The 25,815-nt window shown below is 38.5% G+C and overlaps 3 protein-coding genes and 1 non-coding gene across 5 annotated transcripts; 2 read left to right on the top strand and 2 right to left on the bottom strand.

Moving 5' to 3' along the window:
- Positions 1-720: 720 nt before the first annotated feature.
- Positions 721-2,628, top strand: LOC133722121 (aldehyde oxidase GLOX). The gene has a single exon (XM_062148937.1). It carries the CDS (start codon positions 933-935, stop codon positions 2,535-2,537), a length of 1,605 nt encoding a protein of 534 aa, XP_062004921.1. The 5' UTR covers positions 721-932; the 3' UTR covers positions 2,538-2,628.
- Positions 2,629-3,295: 667 nt separating this feature from the next.
- On the bottom strand, positions 3,296-7,447 carry LOC133721831 (protein NRT1/ PTR FAMILY 5.6-like). 2 transcript variants are annotated; one of them, XM_062148571.1, is made up of 4 exons: positions 7,144-7,447; positions 5,792-6,009; positions 4,937-5,481; positions 3,296-4,290 (listed from the first exon to the last, which is right to left on the bottom strand). In XM_062148571.1, exons 1-4 carry the CDS (start codon positions 7,289-7,291, stop codon positions 3,426-3,428), a joined length of 1,776 nt encoding a protein of 591 aa, XP_062004555.1. In that variant the 5' UTR covers positions 7,292-7,447; the 3' UTR covers positions 3,296-3,425. The 2 variants fall into 2 exon arrangements, with proteins under 2 accessions (XP_062004555.1, XP_062004556.1); XM_062148572.1 differs by lacking the exon at positions 7,144-7,447 and adding an exon at positions 6,188-7,123.
- Positions 7,448-16,316: 8,869 nt separating this feature from the next.
- LOC133721155 (uncharacterized) lies at positions 16,317-17,673 on the bottom strand. The gene has a single exon (XM_062147687.1). It carries the CDS (start codon positions 17,555-17,557, stop codon positions 16,589-16,591), a length of 969 nt encoding a protein of 322 aa, XP_062003671.1. The 5' UTR covers positions 17,558-17,673; the 3' UTR covers positions 16,317-16,588.
- A 277-nt stretch (positions 17,674-17,950) lies between these two features.
- On the top strand, positions 17,951-18,021 carry TRNAG-GCC (transfer RNA glycine (anticodon GCC)). Its single transcript has one exon. It is a non-coding gene; the product is annotated as a tRNA-Gly (tRNA).
- Positions 18,022-25,815: the final 7,794 nt, after the last annotated feature.

Genomic DNA, 25,815 nt, shown 5'->3' with positions numbered 1-25,815 from the left:
GCCCAAACTCTAGGTTACTTGACCTAGTGGTAATAGGATTTAATTAGAAGGATCTAGAATCCTAATCAATGTAGAATTACTTTCCTTGTATGATTGAGATTCTATGCATTGTAATTCTCTATATAAAGAGGCCCCTATTATCAATGAGTATACATAGCAAATTCCTCCCAAATTCAGTTTCTCTACAACAAAAAATAAAAATTAAATTAGATCCACAAAAATAGAACGATAATGTATTAAAATCTTAATTTTAACCCATAAAATCTGGTATTTGAAGTAATATTAAACTCTGTTAATGAATGATGGAAAAATATGGTAAGAAAGAGTTAAGAGTTGATCTAATAACAAGTTATTTTCACTAAATTAATGTCATTGATTTACCTCTAAAATCTAAAAGAAAATATAAAAGGGGAAAATTAGCGTTGCAAGATTATAATTTGACAAGATATATTATGTAGAATTCTAATAAAAATTTATATTTACTTACATGACATAACATTTAGTATTGATGCCAAAATGAGACCCCATCAGGCTATAATTACCCAATTAATTAAAACTTTATAATAGGAGTGGTTGAATCAATCAGTTTATAACGTGAATAACTATTTCGAAGTTGTCATAAAAAACAAAAATGATTCCGAAGTTACAATAATACCGCACGGAACTACAAAACTAATAATAATAAGTTTCGGAGGACCCGCGTTTTCCTACAGTTACAATTGTCCATTTGTAGGAGTTACCCAGATCAAAATGATCGCATTAACGGACCTTGTTAACTCGTCTTCTTCTGGAGTACGTTTGGACCTGCTTCCTTTAGTAAATGATCCATCCCTTCTTCAATTGCTTTAAGTAGAAGCTTCGACCTCACTCACTCTCCCACAGTAACTAGCTATTAGCTAACACTCTCTCTCACTTTCTCACTGTCCTCCACCATGGCTTGCCTTGCATTCTCCATATTCGCACTTGCTCTGCTCAACTGTGCAGCTATCTTTACACGTGCCAACCTCCCCGGTACGTGGGAGCTCCTCGTCGCCAACGCCGGCATCGCCTCCATGCACACCGCCGTCACCCGCTTCAACACCGTCGTCCTCCTCGACCGCACCAACATCGGCCCCTCCCGCAAAATGCTCCGCAGGGGCCACTGCCGTAACGACCCCAGCGACACCTTTCTGAAGCACGACTGCTACGCTCACTCCGTCCAATTCGACCCCCAGACCAACCAAATCCGCCCCCTCATGATCCTCACCGACACGTGGTGCTCGTCCGGCCAGTTCCTCCCGGACGGCACTCTGCTCCAAACCGGCGGCGACCTTGACGGCCACAGAAAAATCCGCAAGTTCGAACCGTGCGAGGCCGCCGGGTCGTGCGACTGGTTCGAGCTTGATGACGTGGAGTTGACCGACGGCAGGTGGTACGCCACCAACCAGATTCTCCCCGACGGGTCGGTGATTATAGTCGGAGGCAGTGCCGCCAACACGGTGGAGTATTACCCGCCGCGAAACGGCGCCGTCGAGCTGAAGTTTCTCGCTGATGTGAAGGATACTCAGATGGACAACTTGTACCCTTACCTGCATCTCCTCCCTGACGGCCACCTCTTCATCTTCGCCAACAACAAGGCGGTGCTGTACGATCACCAGACCGACAAAGTCGCCAGAGAATATCCACCGTTGGATGGCGGGCCGCGTAACTACCCCTCAGCCGGGTCGTCCGCAATGCTGGCACTCGAAGGTGACTACTCCACCGCCGTCATCGTCGTCTGCGGTGGGGCCCAGTACGGCGCGTTTATCCAGAAGAGCACCGACACTCCCGCGCACGGCAGCTGCGGCCGGATCGTGGCGACTTCGCCCGACCCGGTTTGGGAAATGGAGGACATGCCGTTCGGGCGGATCATGGGGGACATGGTCATGCTTCCTACCGGCGAGGTTTTGGTGATCAACGGAGCTCAAGCTGGGACCCAGGGGTTTGAAATGGCTTCAAACCCGTGTTTGTACCCGCTTCTTTACCGACCCGAGCAGCCAGTCGGGTTGCGGTTCATGACGTTGAACCCGGGAACAGTGCCGAGATTGTACCACTCCACCGCGAACTTGTTACCGGACGGGCGGGTGTTGATTGCGGGAAGTAATCCGCATTACTTCTACAAATTCAAGGCTGAATTTCCCACCGAGTTGCGAATCGAAGCGTTTTCGCCCGAGTATTTGGGTCCGGACCGGGCCAATCTCCGACCCGTGATCGAGGGAGTTCCGGAAACGGTACGTTACGGCGAGCGTTTTGAGGTGCTGGTGTCGGTGCCTCTATCTGTGGTGGGAATTGTGGAGGTTAATTTGGGTAGCGCACCTTTTGCCACGCATTCGTTTTCGCAGGGTCAACGTCTGGTCAAATTGGCCGTTACGCCTTCAGTCCCAGACGGCGGCGCCCGATACAGAATTAGTTGTGTGGCGCCACCGAATGGAATGGTGGCTCCGCCGGGCTATTACATGGCTTTTGCGGTCAATCAAGGCGTGCCAAGTGTCGCTCGTTGGATACATTTGGTGTCATGAGGAATTTGTAGATATATATATTCACTAATTTCTTTGAAAATTTAGAAAAGAATTTGTGGATATGGAATATGAAATTGAAATGGTGGTGATAGATGATAATTGTTTTGTGCGTTTGTTGCACTCATTTCATGTCTAAGTAGCAACGATCAAGACATCAAGTCTAAACAGAACGTAGGCTTTATCATAGAATGTAGCTTTTGAAAGAGAGAACGAGGAAATAGACCCAATTCGAGCCTCAAAATTTGTTTTGGTCGATTTATTCTTGACTGGGTTTAATCAATATAGAATTCAAAGATTAAGTGGGGAAGAACACTTTTCATAGTGCTTTCAAATTCATTTGTTGCTCTCGTAGAGAGAGCATCGAGTTCTATATTCAATCAGAAGACATCAAATTTTGTCACTCTAATGCTATACATTATTTATGGACTTGTTGTATGATGATGTTGTCGCTTTAGAATTTACCTAATTAACAACTTGGTATCGGACCCTTCATGAAATAGTAAGAAGACAAAGCAAAAGAAAATGGGATCACTATCGGACTATAGTCAATTTGGGAAGTCCCATAGGAGTATAACTGTGTTATATAAACTAAAACTAAAATCAAGGTAAATGACTTTAGAATCAACCAACTCGATATAATTGATCATGTAATGGTATTTATGAGATCTATATAAAATTTATTTATGTAAAAAGAGTTGAAAAAAATAAAATATCAAGAAGAAGTTTAGATTGTATAACGATTTCGATATTTGAAACTGTTATAGGTCAGTAAGGTGCATTATATTGCATTCATTAAGAAATTGGATTCTTCTTAACTCAAATTGAACAGTTGCATTATTCTTTAGACACATTACATATATCATCCCTACATTATAAGTTTATAGCTAATTATGCCAATGAACCTCCCTTTTCCTGTTCACCTTCATAGCAGTCGACCACAGCTACCTTCTGCACATTCTTGTAAGAGTAACGCCGAGCCAAAAACACATAAACACACAAATTTGCTGCAGCCATACAAGCCAATAGCCAGTAAAACTTGTCCAAACGACTACTATTCAAATCCTTACCAAACCAACTCTTCCCCCTTTTCTCTGTGATGTGATCAATGGCCGTGATCAAGAGGCTACTGAGAAAATTTCCAGCTCCAATTACACCAAGGTAAAACGCAATTCCCAAGCTCCTCATGGAGTCCGGGACTTGGTCGTAGAAATACTCCTGCAGACCTACAAGAGTAAACCCATCTCCAAATCCAATTATCACAAACTGGGGTGCTAACCAGAACACACTCATGGAATGTGAGCTCTTTAAAGGGTCTTTCTCAACAATCCCTAGTCTTTTCTTCTCCACCAAGGCAGCTGCTACCATTGTGCCGATTAAGAAGAGCATTCCAATTCCGATTCTCTGGAGGATGTTGATTCCCCTCTCGTTTCCAGTTGTTCTTCGCATGACGGGGACTAGGATTTTCTCGTAGACCGTGACGGATATGATCATTCCGATGGCTGCGAGAGAGTAGATTGAGGCAGGGGGGATCTCGAAACCGTTGGCGATGCTTCGGTTCATGGAGACACCTTGTTTGATGAAGAATGTAGAGGCTTGTGCTACACACATTCCAAATGGTAGGGTGGCTAGCCAAATGGGGATAATGTTGAGGACTAGTTTCATCTCCTCGACCTTTGTCACTGTTGCAAGAGTCCAAGGATTTTGCTTCTCAGCTGAATTTTCTGTGCTTATGATGGCTGCCTTGTCAAGAAATCTAATTCACATAACATTAGAGAAAGTTAATAATCAAACTACTCTCGTTATATATATATAAAAAAAAAAGTTCTCTAACCGAATAATATGAAAATAATGTGTCAAGCTATTATTTCTATGAATCGAATTAGAGTTGCGGATTCAATGTAAAATAAGACCCAATTTAGAAGTTACAAAAAACTTTCTTAAAATCAGCTTTCACTTACATTTATATTAAAACACTATTGGTATTCAATACAGCCATTCATCTTTAATGTCAAATGAGTGCTCTAGTTTCTACGTACCACTATGGGTACTAGCACAACTTCTTGCCTACCCCTAAATTCCCTAATTGGTAGCAGGAGGGTATGTAATGGTTATTCTGGTTTATGATCAATATATTGGCTTCTGCCTTGATTAAAAAAAAAAAACCATTCATCTTTAAAACCAGACGATGGTTATTAGGCTGTAAAAAATCATTTTTTATTTACAGTCAATTTGACACAGCTTAACTTATATGAAAAGATGCTTACTAAGTAATTTATCCGTACAACAAAAATGTTTGATAAAAGTTCAATATTCAGATTTTTTAGAGTATCTTATAGCTGAGATAAGTAATAGGTTGTGATTTAGGGGGAACAACCTTGTAAGAAAGACATTTCACTTACTTGAGCTTGTTGGTGTGGCACAAAAGCCTCCCACGGACCTTCTCCGACTGGGAAATTTCATACAATTGAGCAGGATCAGAAGGATATGGCAGCTTTCTCTTCGCAATGGCTGCTACAAGAACCTGCAGCATTGGTGTCAGGGGGCTCCCTGTAGGTCTTCGATAGCGGTAAAACGGCCTCCCAACAATGAAGATAACCAGCGAGGTACCCATGACTGCCATGAGAACTATATCTGCGGCACCCCAACTTACATGGTCTTGTACATAGACAACCACAGTCACCCCAAACAAAAGACCACAGCAAAGCCCAAAGTTCCACCAATTGAAGTAGGACATCTTTTGCTTTCTTTCTTCAGTGTGATCATCATCAAATTGGTCAGCTCCAAAGCTCTCCAAAGAGGGTTTATGGCCTCCAGTTCCTATGGAGATCATGTATATGGCTAGGAAGAACACCACTTCATGGATTTTTCTTGGTTCAAGACATGGATGTGTGTCACAAGGCTTTAGGGTTGGTACAAACCAGGACATGGATAGAAGAATCAAACCCTGTATTTCATAAGAGATCAATAACCGATCATAATAATGATATTCTAGTATTTATTTAATCCTTACAAGTGTTAACATATTTGTTTGAGCTCAAGTTGATAACTTCAAATTCTTATCTCGTTTTGTTCTTTATAGAAACAATTGTATATGAAGTGAATAGTGCGGAACACTAGAAAGACGCTTTGTATAAAGTTCGCACATATAATTCCATAAATTGCCCAGCTTGAGATTTTAATTCTCTTCGTGAAATAAGTAATGCCCTAGATGCATGTTCATTTGTCTTAAAATGGAAAATGAATTTAGTTATTACCAGAAGGTAAATGATGGATGAGACCAGAACAGTTGAGAAGCGACCCAAATAAGCATCAGCTATGAAGCCTCCAAAGAATGGAATCAATGTGGTAACACCAGACCAATAGTTGACACTCTTTGCTGCACTCTTGAGGTCTTCATGAATTACTTTGGTCAGGTAAATAATTAAACTGGTTGCTATTCCAAAGTAACTCAGCCTCTCACTGAACTCAATTGCTGCACAAATTATAAGATCAAAGATCAGTTAAAGTTAAAAACTGTTGAAGATCAGTACTATATAATTTAAAAGGCAAAACCAGGTGGGCATGTCATTCAATCTTTTCGGCTGCATAAATCCAACCAATGAAACACAGCTGGTAATGAAGAAAGATAGTGCATATTAATTGTGCTTTACCTGTGATAGTTGTACATAATATATGATCGATCACTATCATGTTTTGTACTGCAACGATTAAAATTACTTCGGAATCGCATACCGTAAAGTACAACTATGAAAACTGATGTCACAGAACTAGCCATTACAAAATTAGGAATCAATTATATGACCTAGCTCGCTTGGTCTAAATCATGGCCCTTCAACAATCGTCCTGTCTGATCTGCTTCCCCCACCAAATTTCATACATGCATGGTTTCCAGAAAAGAAGAAAATAAAAACACAGCTCAAGTCCCTTTAGTTGACCCAAGCATTCTTTCTTCCGTTTGATATATATACAACAGTAAATGCCTCTTATCCACCTAAAATGGAGGTGGGGCACTTAACTTTATTCAAATAATTTTACATATTATGTTATCATTTTACAAGTATTGGATCCACAGTCCTAAGAACAATGAATATTATCCAACATAAACACACACACACACATATTATAGTGAGCATGAACAATATATAGCACTAGGTAGAGTGAGCTTTGTTGGTTCTGTTAATGGGGTTTGGGGTGGCCAGAATATAGCATTGATCGACATAAAGCAACATCTCATATGCTAATTAGTGCTGGAGAGGACCCTCCCATGTGAACCTGCTTACAAAGGAGCCACTGATTCTTTCCCCATGATATGTACTATTTAGAACTATATATATATATATATCAATCTCATGCATACATACTGAGAAAGATGATAAGAGCTTGCATGCATATAGTTAGAGTTCATCTAATCCACGAGGTATAGTTGATGAGGAAATGAATGCTGCATGAACATAATGAACAACTCCACCCTCCAATAATATGTATGCTTCAACTGCATGACTATATAGGCTCAAGAAGAGCAGCATGAAATTATTTAGCTAGCTTTCTCAGCAACCAAAAGGAGCACGAGGACATAACCAGATTGTTTTTACTCCTTAGTCCTTACCAACAATAAAGAGAGAGGCTTTCCAAACACCAGTTGAAGCTCGGAGAGGAACATTTCCTTTATGATCCACAGAAGAATCATAAACCCATTTCTCCTGATTTTCAGCTGCCACCTTGTTCGATTTTGCTGATCCCTTTCTCTCTTCCATTTTCGATCGATCACTCGGAAGCAATGCTAGTGAGAGAGAATATTGATCACAAAAGTGGACGGATATTGCAGGGTGAGAAAAGCTTTGCCAGCTAGTGATTTTCCTGTAAGACAGAATATATCAGAGAAGTGGGTTGGAGACTTGGAGGTGAGAAAAGCTTTTACTTCGGTGGTCTTTATATAGAGAGGATATATTCGAGGATGTTCAAATTTGCAGGTCACTTTTTTCAGATTCGCTGTTGAAACCTTCCAAGGTAGGGCCGAGATCTAGAGAAGTGTCAGCCTCTACGAACAATACTGTGAAAGAAAGGAAAAAAAAAAAAAATTTAGCGATCCAAATTTTGAAAGAGAAAAATGTTCATCCAATATTCCAATCCATTCCAACTAGGACTTGATCGCTACGTTTATTAGTCCCATATATAGGAATGGCATCTACATGAATTATGGGACCAAAGTTCCATAGTCAAAAAAGTGGTCTTTTAGCATACCGCATATGTTGCTTACTAATTACAAAACTTCATTTATTTACCGACCAAAAAATTGTTGACAGATAGCATTCAAGTTTTTTTTTGTTCTTATTATCACTTGTTATCTATACTAATTTTAAGAGTAAGGTTAGTTAGTTCTTGTTGGGGATGCCCATTTCAATAATTATAATTGTGATAAAATCTAATATATAATTTTATTATTTAGATTGTGAAATCAAAGTTACTTTAGTCATCTATAATATCTTTTCTTTTAGAGTCTACAACGACTCAAAATGTACTCATGTTATTTTTTGTGAGTACAAATTTCATGTCTATTGGTTTCGGAAAGCCAAACTCTAGGAGTCATGGAGATACAAATTGTTAAAATTTTGGAACAGTTTGTTGTAATATGTTAAAAATAAGAATAGTATGTAGGAGATTAAATAAACATTAAAATATAATAGCCCTAAAAATATAATAAACCCTGGCTGGATCAATTAGAGCTGCACTTAGAAGAAGAAGAATAAAAATCTAGTTATCGGAATAGGATAATGTTACAGAAATTGCACTAGTCTGTCTTGTTCACTTGTTCCAAACTTTTGATGAAGTGAAATTGGGAATATCAATTATAAACTTTATTGAAATCATGTCAGGCTTTTCCCTATTTCACTATTGTACTTTTCTAAAAATTATTGTCCAAATTGGTCATTTTTGAAGAGGGTAAAATGGTTTTAGATTAAGATGGTTTCTAAGTTCTAACATACATGCATATGAGGTAACCCATTCTGAAAACATGGTTTGTAACCCATTCTGAATATAACGTCATGATGAGGTCATTTCCACATTATATGGGCTACGACTAGCTAGGGTAAGCACAGGATAAGTTTAGGGGGATCGACTATAAATATTGATCCACATTGTTAATTTAATCAAGCCATTATTCAAATCTAATGGATTTCATCAGAAAGCTGAAATCATGACAAGAGAAGGGTTAATGGACCACTTTCCATTATTTAACTAGTCTAAATATACCCTATTAATGAACCAATTGGAATTAGCCTCGTGATTACACCTTTTAAAACAAATAGAGGAGTTGCTGGATTTCAATCCCCATTCATTGAATTTTCTAATCGTGATAACAGCTTAATAAGTTATTGTAGCTAAGTATCTTAATTTGTCTCTTACGTACAAGCCATCCAGGGATCAAGGATAATGGTATTAGCAATCTAATTGTTAAAAGAAAACAAAAAAGAATTGGGTAATGGTCTTTGATAGGAGATGATTACACGGTCATTTGGTGATCAAAAATTTTGTAGTCATTCACTCTTAGATTTAATTTCTATAATTAAAATTAAAACACTTAAAATTCATTTTTTTTTAATCGCAATTATTGATATTAAATTTAAGGACATGTTTTGGCCATAGAGACTGTATGAACAGTACTCTGGTATTTCCGTATTTGCATATGGAAAATTCTACAATGTGTTAACGTATGACATGCATACAATTGCCTTAAAAGTGGTAAAATGAGTCCTCAAAATAGTAATATTAGTCCTTAAAGTAGTAACATGAGTCCTTAAAGTGGTAAATTTTCTTAGTTACCACATGAGTCCTCAAAATAGTAATATTAGTCCTCAAAGTGGTAACATGAGTCCTTAAAGTGGTAAATTTTCTTAGTTTACCATATGAGTCCTCAAAATAGTAATATTAGTTCTCAAAGTGGTAACATGAGTTCTTAAAGGGGTAAAAATAGTTGATGTATGAGAAATGTTAACATATCATAGCTTTACCCTTTGCATATATACTTAAACTTACCCAACAAAGCAGCACACATGCCTACTCGTAGTGTGATGGTTGAAATCAAACGACTTCTTCAATTTTTTTCTCTTCTTTCTTAATTAACATTGAACTTTAAAGTTTATTCATACATGATTTAGTGTTTAATATATCTTGTGAATTTGGATATTCTACGATTGAGTTTTTCAATGTACTAGAAGGTTTGGAGCACTATGCATTATTTCATCTTAAATTCTTGAATTTTTCAAGGCTCGCCCTGACCTTACCGCACAGTTTTTACTGGTACATCTCTGAGCTCATTTGAACTAAGAGAGCCTGGAAATTTATTTTTTATTTGTCAGAAGTAGGTCTAATATGATTTGTATTACTTATGAAACAAAATTCTGAAAACTGATATGTGGATAACCAAAAAGAGTTGAATATGCATCAGTGAGGAAATAGATTAAATTCGAGCATGTAACTATATGTGGATGAGAATAAGATTAAAATAGTATAACATATTTAGTAGTAATTAAGACCCGCATGCATGTATTGCTGAACATAAATATTCGTGGCAATACGATTCAATATTGATCGATCATATAGGTGGATAGATAGCTTATGCCACCTTGAGGGAGAAATGACATGTGGTCATCGATATATTGCTGCGTGACTTTGAACCTCTTCACATCACAACTTTGGAAAAGTCTCAAGCATAATGCATGAACTCAATTTAATTTGGCCCCTTCATTGTACCTGATGTAAGTATCAAGTAGTGACTATCCAGTAAGAATCTTTTTTGTGAAAGTGAAATGCTCCCATCGGTTGTATGTACTGTGTAGAAGGGGTAGCATTTCCGGATTAAGCTAAACCACATCTACTTAAATAGTGAGTTTGTACTAAATAATGTATGATTGAACGAAGTTATGAATTCGAATTTTCTAGCTTTAAATATTCATCACATAATAAATTTGACCATCAATATTCATCACACAATTAACTAGCATCTCATAATCTTCTCAGTTAGGTTAACATTATTGTCAATGAAAGAATTTATTGATTTCGACATACTATTTGTGATACAGCAAGACTGCAAGAGTCAATTTATTTCTGGAAATGCTCCAGTAATTGGTTAACAGAAATATGCGAGTTTTTCTAATCTGTCCAATTGGTATAAGAGTCCATCTACATAACTAAGCCTTCTTATCCAGATCAGAAAGATATATCTTATGTGTATATGTGGAATTAATGGAAACATCATTCTATACTAAAGATATCTCAACTACTTAATTACTTTTCTGGTTGGCTGCCAGAAGCCCAGAACCGGTTACTGCTGATTTTCCTGAATTGTAATGGAGATTGTGAGCGAAGGACACCCTTTCCCATTTTAGTTTCCTCCTCTTAGTTTCCTTGTGTAAGGTTTTAACTAGGCTACTATTTGCGCTTGGAAGTCTTAACCTACTTTCATAAAATGAATTCATCTCTTTGGAAAAATAAAAGTAAAGAAGAAGATTACTTTATGAAAGATTTGGGAGATCATCGAATTAGTATATCATATGCAAAACATGTCACACTAATAGTTAATCATATCAAAGTAGGTGCAAGGGTGTTTCAGGATATATCTTTTGTTCATGCTCCTCGTTCTGCAAATTGTGTTGTTCATAGATTAGCTAGTCATGCCTTTGAAAATGAAGGTTTTTTTTGAGTGGTTCGCTCAAGCTCCAGAGTTAATATTGGATGCCATTATGTACAATTGTAATCATCATAATTGATTAATAAAAGCTCGGAATTTTCTTTCAAAAAAAAAAAACTAATAATTAATCACATTTTTTCTCACTCATGAAATGTAATAAAAAGAAACTGGAGGTGTGGTTGAAGTACTGACTAATGAAATTGTGGTGTGAAACTTGCCTTCCCACGTTCTACTGATTTGAAAGGAGTGGTCGATGTTTAGCATTCAAACAATCATTAAATCTTTAATCAGACTCAAACCACAATGTGATTAAGTAAAGCGATTTAATTCGTTTGTGGTTGAAGTCAACGGCAACTAGTACATTATTCTAGTAATCAGATGGGATTAATTCAAAACTCAAATGGTGGCCAGCTTCCATTTCATTATTGTTTTACACACCAGAATTAAACAATAAACCTAGTTTATATGATGAATGTCTAGTTTTAATATGTAGGTTCATTTTGGCACAAACCAATGCATCAATGTTTTTTTTTTTTTTTGATTTGGCAATCACACGGTGTCTTCAAAGGCTTCCTAGGCCCAGAGACTAATCTGTGCTCGGGGGATCTTGTTAGAACGCTTCCTCCCCCCTGACCACCAAGAATATATTGGGGATTTAACTCCAATACGCGTCGGCGGGATTCGAACAACCCCCACACCTGGAGGCTCTTACCAACTCGACCACCTGTGGTGGTTGCAGCAATGCTATATAGTAATATTTATCTTTGTGCAGATTAGTGGGAGACAATTACTTGCATTAAGAACTTTCATGATGGTAAGTACTACTTTGTTTCAAGTTCAACGCACCATATCGAGTGATGATGTTGTTCACCTGCATTTATCACGAGTATTCACTACTCAGGAGGCAGAGTTGACTCGAGCATTTGTTATTCCTTCATAGGTTCAGAGCCACTACCCAGTTGGTATGCCGACACTTCCCTACCAACGATGTTGGCACTTCATCGGATTTTGAGTCTCCTTGGTCGGTATGACCATTTTCCTTGCCTCATGGTTTACCGGAGATCTAGTAGCTCTATTTGGAAGTGGTGTTCAAGCCTTTTGATTTGACCTTGATATAAGTGGTCCATTAGTGACCTTGATCGTAGTATTCATACCGATTGTAATTTCCTCCGTATGAATACAATTATTTGATAAAAAAAAAATAAAAAAAATTCAATGCACCATGTGTTTCTTTATTTGTTTCTGTACTCCATATCTTTAATTTCTTTTTTTCCGCAGCTGTCAAATGAACATTGCTCAATTTGTCAGTGGGGCAGTATTTGAGATTTCCGGAGCTTGAGATGAACCCTAAAAATATATTCCTCCTGGACCTTTCATGTACGTTACCAAAAAAAGTGTGTAAATTTGAGGCTTCTGAGAATTTGGCTCATTTAGCTGCCTTCGTATAAGGCCTTTATCATGCATGTTACCCTCCACTATTCTCCATCAGACATTCATTCAGCCGAAAATATTTCAACGAAGAGATGAACATCATTTAGTCGGAGCCGTTGTTTTAAGATACCGTCATTGTTTGTGCTTGTTTTACATGTTTCTGCTAAAGGGACTTGAGGAATTAAGTAATGTGTAAACTTTCCAGGGATATATTCGAATATTCGATGGTCCTTACAAAATCAAAATGTTAGCACATGAATCATATGCACTATAATGTCTTGAAACTTATTGTTAGATTTGTTTGTGAGGTTCCCTGTTCTTTTCCCAACTGATGTACAGGTAAATATGCTCCCTCTGTGAACTGTACCACACATTTTACATGGATTATCAGGTGCTTTATGACTTTAGCACATTTACACGTTCACATTTGGTGGCCTGAAGAATGATAGAGACGAGTCTTCGAGTACAAGTAGGATTATCAGGTGCTTTACTGTCACCGCTTTCCAGTTTTCCTCATATCGTCAAGTATTTCCGACTTCAGTTGAAGCTGTATTATCGTCTTTCAACTTGCTACCTTGCCGTGATCCACATCTACTTTAACTCGAGGTCTTCTCCACATACTTTTTTCTCCAACTCAAGTCCACCAATGATTATAATGTACAAATTTTTTCTCCAACTCAAGTCCACCAATGATTATAATGTACAAATTAAAGTGATGATGTTGGATTTTTGGCACCCCCACTTTGCCATGTATTCTACCACTTGCACCCCCCAAAAGGCGAAAATTAGTAAACATCTGCAACTGTGAGGGGGAATGTCATAAAACAATTGAAACCTAAGAGCATCTAAGCTAAAACCAAAAGTATAGTTTAGTTGAGGCACAATGAAAACGGACAAAGCTAAAAATATCAGTAGCACCATCGGCATATTTTAGCAGGCCATTACTATAAGATATGTGAATGCTTCTTTCTGCATTTCGCTATAATCACCCAAATTTAGTATCGTTTAATCTAAACGCGCCTGTAGAATGGTAAAGCAATTGGTCAATCGGTCATAATCGCCTTCCACTTCAAATTTCTGGGAATGCTTCAAGCATAATGTTTCGATACACAAATGGCGTGTCGATAACAAGAACTTTTTCACACCTTTTCTCACTTCTTAATCCTCATTAAACTTCCAACAGCACCAACTATCCAACACTGACGTGAAATTTACAGAACCATCTTAGTTGGGAATTTTTAAAACCGAAAAACCTGACCATCCAATCCACACTATCTGATGTGCGATACCATTTCATGTATTATTATAATCTGATACCAAACATATGGGAAATGCTGGAAAAAAGCCCTAAACAATCATCAATCAATGGGGCTATGCTCATATTCCTATAGTAAAACAAGCATTTCAATATATCCTACATGAACATGTCAATTTCGTTTGGAATTCATCCGAACAAAATGTCTGGTGGAAAGTTGTGGTCAAAGGACAAGAGCACACGTAATCAGTACTTAATCTCAGTCAAATCAATGTCTTATCTACTAAAGTACAAACTACACATCACAAGTCAGCGAGCTAGCCTCAATTCATTAGAGAAAATTCAGAACTAAAGATAGAATCCACTAAAATCAAATCAATGAGTGGTATGAAGAATGACTGCAACACCCCACTAAACCTAATATTGTGCTTTACAATTTACAATTGTGTGGAGGTGATAGACTTTACAAACTTTCACGGTCAAATAGACTAATAGTGGGACTGTCCTAAAGAGCTTATAGTGCTTCTGGACATGATTGGGGGCCTGGATGATAAAAAAGATCTCAAATCTTCAGAAGAGATAAGAAAGCATCATATTTAGAGTGGAGAAAAGCCTAAAATTCCACAAAAATAGGCCTTGCAACAGATGCAGAATGTAGAGATCAAGATGGATAAGGATGGTCTTCCTAATAATTGAAGTATGAGGTGTGCGGTTCAGCCAAGAACAGGATCTATGCATCTATACAACTACATTTACATACAGATCTATTTGGCTAAAAAAGGACAAATACTTTAGTCAACTACCATATATATCACATGTGACATCAAATAAATCCAGTCATAAGGTGGCTAATATGCAAAGTGTTTCAGCAAATGGAGAAAAAGAGTGAGTCAGCAATTTCTACATCATTTATGAAATACCTACCTGTACTACCCACCAGGACCAACTCAGTTCCACTAAAGAACCAACATCAGCTCCCTGCAGATAATCAAGTCCAAAATGGCTCTATCATCTAAAGTAATTGATCAAATCAACATTTATCCACTACATTTCTCAAAGTCAGTCGGTAAGCAAACAACATTAGTCAAAAGGAAATGAGATGGCCCTAAAGCATGAGACGCCTATTAAAATCCACCTGAAATCTTTTCCTGCCCCCGACTGAAGTGAACAGGTGCGCATAAAATCACTACTTTCCAGCAATGCAGCTCAAAAAGAATACTTTACAGTAAGATCATCAAGGTGTCAGTGCTTATTGAAACACCTTAGTGTGCAATACCATGAATTGCATACCAACAAATAACATTTTCATTTTGGTTGAACTGATGCAGATTTTTTATTTTAATTTTTTTTTGGTAATGTAAATGATCCAAGCTGGGTTGCTTCAGACCATGAAAAGAAGGAATTCCCTGCTAATATCTACAAATTCTATGGCTCATCAATCGTTATCCACTCGAGCTTTTAACTTTTTTCCTCATGAGCACATCAAAGGTTTAATATTCTAAAAATCTAACATTTGAACTGTAGTTACAATTAAGCTGCACAGTGAGTTTAAGTATACGCGTGTGGGTGTGTGGTTAATACATTTGCCAAGTATGTAAATGGAGTATCACACCAACCCTTAAAGTACATGTTAAACATAATCTATCTTCTCTGATTAGAAATTCATTGTGTAAGATACAAGTGAGTTTAGGTTTAGTTTAGGGGACTAGTTCTGGCACTTCACTTTTGCTCTTGCACTAACTTTAGCTACTTAAGAAATGGATAGCAACTGCAAAAGTGATACTCTATTTAGCTAAATGGTGGATTGAAATTGACTGGTTCAGGGTTATACTCCATTTTGGTATACACTTCTTCCCTTTCACTTTGTGTGTGTGTGTGTGTGTGTAAATGTTTCAATCTATGGTGAAGATGTATGCTTGCTACAGATTCAATAAAAAGCAAGAAAAGGAACTGCTAACATCTATTGCATCTGTGGTTTATCAAACCTCATACTTAAATTGTTACTAATTTTGCTTTTCTAAACAGCACAGCAAAATGGTTAATTTTTCTTAAAATCTGACATTTGAACTGCAGTTTTAAGTAAGCTGCTCATTTAGCTTCTATAGTTGGTAAGTATATGCGTGTGCATGTGTGCGGTTGGTGGATTTGCCAAGTATGTGAATGGAGTACCCACATCAACTCATGAAGTACATATTAAACATCATCTTTAATCTCTACTGTGGTGTCCTATAGGATAGAGTGATTCTGGAATAAGTGTCCGGTTTTGCTTTGGGGTTTGAAGTCAAGTGTTTTGCATATCAGTACTCAAATGTAGCACACGCAGAACATGCTACAATATTCATGCGACAGATGTATATATATCACAGAATCATCAATTAGTCCATAAAATTATTGTTAGATATACTTTGATTGGAATAATATTTTTCATTCAACTATTTCAGCATATAATAACTACAAAATATAAATATTTACATACAATTTGGGAGAATGATAGCTCTTTGCCTGACCTTTTCCTGAGTCATGTGGCTAATTGTTCTGAGCTGAGCATTACTAAGCTTGGCTCTTCATTGTCATTCTGAGTTCTCAGGATCATCCACTTGGCATTGTTCATTGTTCATTGAGCATGCCATTATCCTAGTTCTAAGAGGATCATACACTTCATGTCTCGCCACTGAACTATTGAAATTCATAACTCCCATCTTGTCGCAACCTCATATCGAAAACTTCAGACTCTGAACCTTTCGATTTCAATGCACCTTTTCTTCTATCACACGTATTTTCCCCACTGCGGATTATGCGACCCTGTCCTCTCTGTCTCCTATCAACACCACCTTCTCTCGAATTATACCCACTCGAAGACCTCCTATCATCCTCCAAACCATTCAACTTCAATCCACCATTTCTCCTATAATTCCCATTTTCGCCACTGCGCATTACAGAACTCTGTCCTCTCTGTTTCCTATCAACATCACTTGAAGCTTGAGCATTTCCCCTATTCCCCTTCCCCTTCCTCCTCAGTTTACCATTATACATCCTAGAACTTTTCGAATTCAAACCCTTCTCTGCACCCAATTCAACCAACCTCTTGACTCCTCCAAAACCCTCATCTTCCTCCTCAGCCCCAATCCTCCTATACGGCCTCACACTATGCACAACCCCCTTCGGGAAAAACCTCGCCGACGGCAGGTCCTCCATGGCCCGAAACAGCTCCGGCCCATCCCTCTCGGTCCAAAGGTCAAACCCTCCCGGCCTCTGGAACCTATCGGCCAAGACCTTAACCTGCTCATCGGCGCTGACGGAGAACAAATTGGGAGGCTTCTCGACGGCCTCCCAGGGGCGCTCGAGCTCCGACACGGCGGCCTTGAGCTCGGCCCGCTTTCGCATCTCGTAGATTTGGCGCTCGCGGCAGAGGCGGGCCTTGAGGAGCTGCTTGGCTTTCTTGGCCTGCATGCGCTTCCACTGCCACTTGGATACGCCGCCGGGGAAGGTTCTGGGCCCGCCGCCCATTCGGATGAATGTGGGCTTTGGGGTTAAGGGTTTAAGGGAGAGGGAGAGGGAGAGGAAGAGAGGGGTTGGGGAGGTTAGGGATTTGGAGAAGGAGAGGGATTGGTGTTGGTGTGTGAGAGAGGTGTGGAGGATTGACATTTTTGAAAGGAAGATTCAGTTCAAGCCTTCAATGTGACTGAGAAATCTTGAACAAACTGAATGGAAGGGAATTGGGGTTTAAGGCCCAGGTCTGGATTTTCTGAGTTTTGAGGCTGTTAGCTTCTTAGCTTAGATGGGGTTTAATTTAGTTTTACAGTTTTACCTGCCACGAGTTGGTAAGAGTCTCCAGATGTAAAATTTTCATATTCGGCGGATTCAAATACTGGCAACGCTGATTGATTGGAGTTAAATCTCAATATGAAAGGAGGAAACGTTTTAACATGATCGCCGCACGGATTAATAACAAGACTTTCAGAAATTGTGTGATCTCGACTATTAAAAAAAACATAGTGCCTTTACTAATAAGAAAAATCTTAAATACTACATCAATAAGCACCAGTGGTCTAGTGGTAGAATAGTACCCTGCCACGGTACAGACCCGGGTTCGATTCCCGGCTGGTGCATTCTTTTTTTTTTTTCCTTCTGTTTTCTTCACACATGCTTGATTTTGGAGAGTGCTATTATTATTCTAGCTAGTGAAAGACAACGTAGCCTGCAAATTCATGTCAGAAGTTATTAGAATTTTCAATGATAGCTATAGCCGAATAAAATGCACAAAATTAATTCTGGTAATATGTACAACAAAAGAATTATCAACGTCACGAAAAAGAAATAAACGAATATGTGCTACAAATTGTGGTAAGTTTTTTCTTTGATTGAACATCAGAGCTTTGCAACCTGATACAAATGAGTGAAGCCGCTGAAAGAGACTGAGGTTGTTTGATGAATTACTTCTGACATAGCCGAAATATTAGAAGATGCTGAATTATAGGGCCTACGGGTTGTTTTTTGCCTTTCTCTTCCTAGTTTTAGGAGTTCCATGTTTTAAGGAGCACTTTAGGGGTCCTTGTTTTAAGGAGGACTTTATGCTACATGTTTCTTGTCTTCCACTATATGTAGTCGGTTTCTCATCCATGTTGAATCATCAATACAGAAATTACCATCATTTAATTTCAATACGAAATTTTAGATCTGCCACTGCTGGCTGGCGCTGGTCTGGTCTCGTGCTTGCTGGGGTGTTACTTACAGTGAGCGAGGAGCCTCTCTGCACGTACGTGCAAACTGCTAATCTATTTTCCTCGCTGGGTTTGACTATTAACCAATTTGCTGGCACAGTATCTCCAGCTAATTCTTCTGAATTAACAATCCCTGCTTATAAAATGAAGCAGCAACCCAATGAATGAAATCCTAAACCCATATATGATGCATATGCCTAGCTAGGGACAGTAACTGACAGAGAAACCTTAATTTGTAATCCAAATGAGACACCCTGCTCATGCTCTGGTCGATCTCTTCTTTCTCTACGACTCCAAAACACCTATTCTCTCCTAGCTACATAATAGGGCATCTCTATATTTTCATCTATTCTATTCCACTAAACAATATATTGCTCTGTATTCCAAAGAAGAAATAAAAGATTGCAGCAGAATCTACACAATAATGCATGCAGGAGGAGTTGCTTGTTAATTAGCCTAAAATCGGTTATGTGGCCCTTGTCTCTGATTTCCAAAACAGTACCATAAGGTATGGGTTATAGATTTGTCAAAGGTCACCAACTCCATGGAAGGATATACCTTTTACAAATCAAACTGGGCTATATACTTTATTCAGACATACTCATGCACATACATATATTCTAGGATAATGTTATGTAAATTCCTATATATGATCCAAGTCGTTTATGCTCTATACATGGAAGTGTTCGATCTTAACAAAGTTTTAGTTAGATTTTTGAGTTGTTTTCTGAAATGGTCATGGACACAAGCCATTTTTTAAAATCTGATATTATTGGCCGGTCAGTTGATTTACTAATAACTTGTGTGTGGAAGGATGAATTTCGATCAAATTTTGCAAACTGTACTAATACAAACAAATCAAATGGTTGTTACATCTGAAACTAGTTTTGCTACCCTGTGCATAGTTTCTTAATGAAACATCTTATCAGAAATATATTATTGTTGTTAACTTGTTAGGGTAAAGCTATGGTATGTTAACATTTCTCATACATCAACTATTTTTACCACTTTAGGGACTCATGTAATAACCGGATTTTTTATAATTAATCAAAAGCAAGGAACATGATCATTTCATTCTTTACCTTTCATGATGATTGTCGATTAGAGCACTATGAATTGTTGCCGACACTCGATCGACCGACAGCAGAAACTTAATTCCTTTCCTCTCTATTTCTCTCTCGTTCTCTCTCTCGTTTCCTCTCGTCACAGTCGAAGAAACAAAACAGAGCTTTGTTCATCGTGCTGCACCGTCCACCACAGACCACCAAACAACCTCAGACCACCTTCCACGGCTTCGCCTCGACCTTGCGCAGCTACCGGAGGTAACCTTGCGCGGCGGCACGGCCGGCAGCGACGGCGGCGACCCCGAGTCCGGTTTAGCTCGTTTTCGTTCCAAACTCGATATCTCGAGCTACAGAGCACCATTTCACTTGATTCTTGGCTCATTGAGCTCGCCTCATCTTCCTATACAAGCACCAAGAAGGATCGGAACTGGATCGAACGTTTTCACGTTCGTCGGAGCTCGACCCGTGCGGATCGAACAACCAACCTTCGGATCAAGATATCTCGAGCTATACACGATCGTTTCTTGTGATTCTTGGCTTGTTGAGTTCATAAGGAAGTTCTGAACAATTCTCCAGAAGGGATCGAGGCGTGAGGTTGTAATTTTCACGTCGATTTTGGAGCTCGCCGGTTTCTGGAAAAATTCCGGCCACCGACTGGTTTTTGGTACATTTCGATCCCTTCCTGTCATTTTTGGTCTTGTGCTAGTTATGAAAAGTGTCCAGAATGAGAAAACGAAGGGGACAAGCACAGCCCCGATACCAATTGTGGTGGTCGGCGGTGGCTCTGTCCCTAACTCCGGCGGCCCTTTCCGGCCACCTCCGGAGGTCAAAAATTTAGTTTCTGTCCATTTTATGATTCTATGTTTCGATACGATCATTTTGGCGTATTATACGCATTTTTCGGTTATCGTATGAATTAGTTATGAATTTTGAGATTTCGATCGATTTCGATCGTTAGATTTATGATCTGTGGAATTAGGACCGTCAGATGAACCTATAATTTTGATATGATGATCGTATGACTGCCCCAGAGGCTTTGTGTGGTCATGGGCGAAGATCCGACCGTTGGATCTTCGTATAATTGCTAAACAGTGATTAGGGAGGCGATTCGTGAGAATCCGTCCGTTGGATTTTCGTATAAATTAGCGGAGATGTTAGTAAGGACGATTCAGGAAGATCCGACCGTTGGATCTTCGTAATGATTTTTGGAGGATGATCCTAAAGGCGATCTGTGAGGATCCGACCGTTGGATCATCATTTGATTTCGATCCGACCGTTGGATCATCATTTAATTTCGATCCGACCGTTGGATTGTCGTTTGATTTTGTCTTTGAGTTATTGGCTAAGTTAAGGTCATGTTTGATTAGGTGATCGACGGTTGGATTTGGCGGACGATTCGTGAAATTGTATTTTGAGCTGTTAAGAAGACGCAGCGGGAATTTAGAGGTGAGTAAACCTCACGTGGTTCATATTACGAACCGAATAAATTTAATTACCTTATTTTGTCGTAATTGCGTGAAAATATTATGGAATAAATATTTGTTTTAAAATCATATGGACTTGATCAACTACGGTCCATGGGTAAGTAAAAATGATTTTTACTATACAAATGAATTTCTCGGTTTTATTGCATGTGAACTATAGTTGGTATTAGTGATTATTCCTGAGCGGATAATTACGTATATATATATTTACGTGATTATATGTGAATGGTGTGACATTGAAGAGTGTGGAATTGGGATGATTAAATTATTATGAATTGACATGTGACTTACCATATTTATATGTGATGAACATGATTGATGAGTTCTTGTTAATATTCATGATTTACATTGGAGGATGTATAGAGTTAGAGAATGTAGGGTTCTGAGGATGAGGTGTCCGAAGTTCGACGGTTAAGGATAACCGGAGTGTTTGTGTGCTGAGGACGGGGATGTCCAAGGTGCGACGGTTTATTATTAACCGAAGTTGTGTGCTGAGGACGGGGATGTCCAAAGCGCGACGGTTTATTATTAACCGAAGTATATGGTGCTGAGGACGGGGATGTCCAAAGCGCGACGGTTTATTATTAACCGAAGTATGTCGCATTACTTGCACCTAGGCCAAGGTGACTGGTAGCGATGTGGTTAGAGCTCTAACGTGCTGTTGGGATGGACCAAAGTGGTGTTATGTGGGTTGGGTTTTTGCAGGACCAGTGTGGTGTATTGTGATTTGAGGATTGTGAAAATGTATTCCTTGTGGTTTTACATGAGTGGTTTGATGTCTCTTTGCAGACGTAATACTGTTGAATTTTACTTGAACTGAAATTTAATAAATCAACAGTTCTTTCTTTTTACTCATACGGGCTGTCAAAAGCTTACCGGGTTTTGTGTTGTTGCAATCCCGGTACACTATTCAAACGGTGTAGCGGATAACCCTGCAGGTCAGGAGAACCAGGACGGTGATCGGGCAGCTTAGAGTAGTGTTATGTGAATTACAGCATTATATTGTGAGGTTTGTTATGCTCATTTAGAGCTTTACAATTTTACTTTGTAAGAGTGAATTGTAATAATTAACTCGAGGTTTTCGAGTTTTGTGTTGAGTGGCGAGTGGTGTGTTTGTTTCTGAGAAAAAAATTCAGAACGTTATTTGTATTAATTGTTTATTCATGTTTCGGATTTGAATTGGTTATTCAAAATTCGGGGCGTGACAACTCATGTTACCACTTTGAGGACTAATATTACTATTTTGAGGACTCATATGGTAAACTAAGAAAATTTATCACTTTAAGGACTCATGTTACCACTTTGAGGACTAATATTACTATTTTGAGGACTCATGTGGTAACTAAGAAAATTTACTACTTTAAGAACTCATGTTACCACTTTGAGGTCTAATATTACTATTTTGAGGACTCATTTTACCACTTTTAAGGCAATTGTATGCATGTCATACGTTAACACATTGTAGAATTTTCCAACTTGTTATTCATCCCCACATTGAAAACACAATTTAAGTCGCATAAGTGTAATTAGTGTTGATTTTTTATAGTAACTATAATCGAAGAGGAACTTAATTTGGTGTTTAACCTCTTGGGATAAGAAACTATTCAACCTTAATATAGGGATTTGGTGACATTATCTGAAATATAACTTCTCTCCCTTATTTTTAAGGGAGAATTTTTCAAACAGTACCTGAACTAAAGGTCACTGTGAATTAAGGTGCCTAACTTTACACTAACTACACTTTGGTACCTGAATTAATAAAACTCGACACACTTTTGGTATACGCCGTCAATAACACCGTTAACCTTATGTTATTATTCATTTTTTAAAGGGTAGTCTGGTATTTTTACTCTCTCTCCCTCAACTCCATCTCCACATCCAAGATGGGAAAAGCCGAGGCCAAACCTGCTGCAGCCGATTCAACTCAGTCCTCTGCTAACAAAATTTCCCAGCATATATTCAGTCTGTACCTCCCTCCTCAATCGCCATCACCATCACGCCAAGACTGGCTCCAAACTCAAACCGTCGCAAGACCTCGAGAACAAAGCTGCGTCCTCTGAATCCACCTTCCAAGGCGGCAGCAGTGATGTAGCAGAGATCGGCGAGACAGAGAACAGTCGGTTGATTGAATAATATGTGATTAAAAAAACCTGAGGGCGCCAGAAGAACTGGTTTGAAGTCCGCGACTTCCCTTCGGACCCCTCCAATCTCCAAATCCACACTCTCTTTTTTTCCACCCCTAAACTTTTGAAGCTTGTAATTCCGCCCCAAATCTAGAACAAGTATTCCAAATCCCCATCAACCCTAATCGATCGCCTTCTCCACCACTCGCCGAGCCGATAATTTAACTTCTCCGAGCTCACGGAACCCTACTGGTCGTAAATTTGGGTTCAATTTTGACGAATTGGCATGGTTTCTACGGTACCGCTGGGTACCAGTTCGAGTTCTCGACGAAATTGATCGAATTTCGGAGGAGTCTGAGTGAATTCGACGTGGGTTTGGTTTGAAATTAGTGAAAGGTTGAGTCTTGAGAGGCTGTGATGGCCTACGAGCTCTCTGATAGCAGTGGTGAGTTGAATTTTGGTATAAAGATTTGTGTTTTGTGGTTTTATTGAGCTCCAATTCTTGAATTTATGTTAGTGTGATTGAATTTGGGGTCAATGATTGTCTTGGGTTGTTTGATTATTGCTGTTCAAGTAGTGATTTTGATGGCATTTGGTTAAGTTTTGGGTTTTCTTTGGTTTATTATGATTGGATTGAAGCAAAGTCCATGATATGCATTATAGGTAGAAAGATAATACAGATTGAGGGGGATGGTTTGTGCTAAAGATTGAAGTCATTGTTATGTTTCTTGAATATCTAGTGGATGTTGTATGTTGAATCTCACCCTTGAAAATCTGAAGAGACAGAGAACAGTCGGGGAGAGAGAGAGCTGAAAAAAAAAAAAAAAAAAAGAATAGATGAAGAAGACAGCAAACAGTCGGAGAGAGAGATGGGTGCCTTGAGTAAAAATCTGAAGAGACAGCTTTACCCTTGAAAATGTGTCAGGTGGCATGCCAACTAACGGAGTTATTGACGGCGTGTACCAAAAGTGTGTTGGGTTTTATTAATTCAGGTACCAAAGTGTAGTTAGTGTAAAGTTAGGCACCTTAATTCACAGTGACCTTTAGTTCATGTACTGTTTGAAAAATTCTCCCTATTTTTAATAGAGCGGACAAATCAAATTAAAAATTTAAGTTCATGTTTAAGTGCAAAATCCTTATCAAATAAGAACAACTCACTTATTTACAATTCATTTTACAATACATTATTCTTTCATAGAGATTCGATCACCTTCCAATCTGTGTTAAAAAAAACCTAGCTCGGACAACAACAAAGTGATTTCGATCCAATTCAACTTCTTGTGGTTAGTTTTGATATTTTTTACTAGCTAATTTTGTTTAGGACTATGATTAATTGGTTCTTACTAGTAATATGCAACATATTATCCTTATGCCATTAGTTTTCTCCAACATCTCAAAAACAATGTATAATGGAAGATTATCATACTCCACTAATTCTATTCCCATTTTTTTTTTTGGTGTAAACTAATGCTATTCCCATTACCAATAATATATTCCCATATTTTATATCAGATAACACTCTATAGTCTTCATACCAAGAATCATGAGAGTTTCATGTGATACCTATGCATATAAAACTTACTTCAGAAGGATATATTTATTAGCTAGTGTGCATCAGTAACAATGGTGTGAAGCTTGCTCAGCGATTGTACGTCTTTTGGATAAGCCTTCATCCATACATGCGTGACTCATTGATTGATATGAAATCCAAATTAACTTTTACTTTAGCTCTATGAAAAACTCAAAAACATAAATTACGCGTTATGTAGCTTCCTTATGTAATCTGCCATTTTGTTTACATGCACAGTTTCAGTACTGTTCAAACTCAACAGATAAAAGCATAGACGTAGGTATTAGACTGTGAGCTAAAATATGCTGAACACTGTGCCAGGTGCCCCATGTCTCTGATTTCCCAAACACTACCATAAGTTATAGGTTATAGATTTCATGATGTTTCAATGATCACCACCACTACATTTGATGAACTTTAAATCATTCTCTCAACACCAAAAATTGAAACAGTAGCTCACTCTTTTTAGCTAAAAGTAAAAGCTAGGAATTGTATATTTATAGACATCTAGTATCTACAGTAAAAGTTCAGTGCTTTATATATAGAAACCAAGAGGCTGCAGATTCAAACAGAAAGTTGAACCAGAAGTAGCTTGTGGCAGAAGAAGCAGCAGCTAACTAAGACAAACAACAGTGTCTGGCTTAGGGTCAGGAGATATCTCCGGAGATATAATCGTGAGACTAAGAAATTTTAGACCGGTTCACTGCTGGGAGGTTGGGAGGGTGTTCTTGACAGTGAGGAAAGAGCCTCTGCGCATGTGCAATCTGCTAATCTATTCTTCCCTACTGGGTTTAACTATCGATCGGTTTGCTGGCACAGTATCTCCAGCCAATTCTTGAAAACAATTCCTGCTTATAAAAAAATTAAAGCAGCAACCCATTGAATGCAATCACAAACCCATACATACATGATATGCATATAAAGACAGTAATTGACGTACA

The sequence above is a fragment of the Rosa rugosa genome, chromosome 7 (genome assembly GCF_958449725.1).
Source record: "Rosa rugosa chromosome 7, drRosRugo1.1, whole genome shotgun sequence".
In the NCBI taxonomy this organism is placed as follows: domain Eukaryota; kingdom Viridiplantae; phylum Streptophyta; class Magnoliopsida; order Rosales; family Rosaceae; genus Rosa; species Rosa rugosa.
This window is presented reverse-complemented; position numbering and strand designations above follow the sequence as displayed.

Excerpts from the sequence above, each read along its gene's own strand:
- LOC133721831 (XM_062148571.1), bottom strand. The coding sequence starts at position 7,291 with ATGGAAGAGAGAAAGGGATCAGCAAAATCGAACAAGGTGGCAGCTGAA. Across the intron at positions 6,010-7,143 it reads AGCCTCTCTCTTTATTGTTG|CAATTGAGTTCAGTGAGAGG; the intron begins GTAAGGACTAAG and ends TAATTTGTGCAG. Across the intron at positions 5,482-5,791 it reads CATCCATCATTTACCTTCTG|GGTTTGATTCTTCTATCCAT; the intron begins GTAATAACTAAA and ends TATGAAATACAG.
- LOC133722121 (XM_062148937.1), top strand. The coding sequence starts at position 933 with ATGGCTTGCCTTGCATTCTCCATATTCGCACTTGCTCTGCTCAACTGT.
- LOC133721155 (XM_062147687.1), bottom strand. The coding sequence starts at position 17,557 with ATGTCAATCCTCCACACCTCTCTCACACACCAACACCAATCCCTCTCC.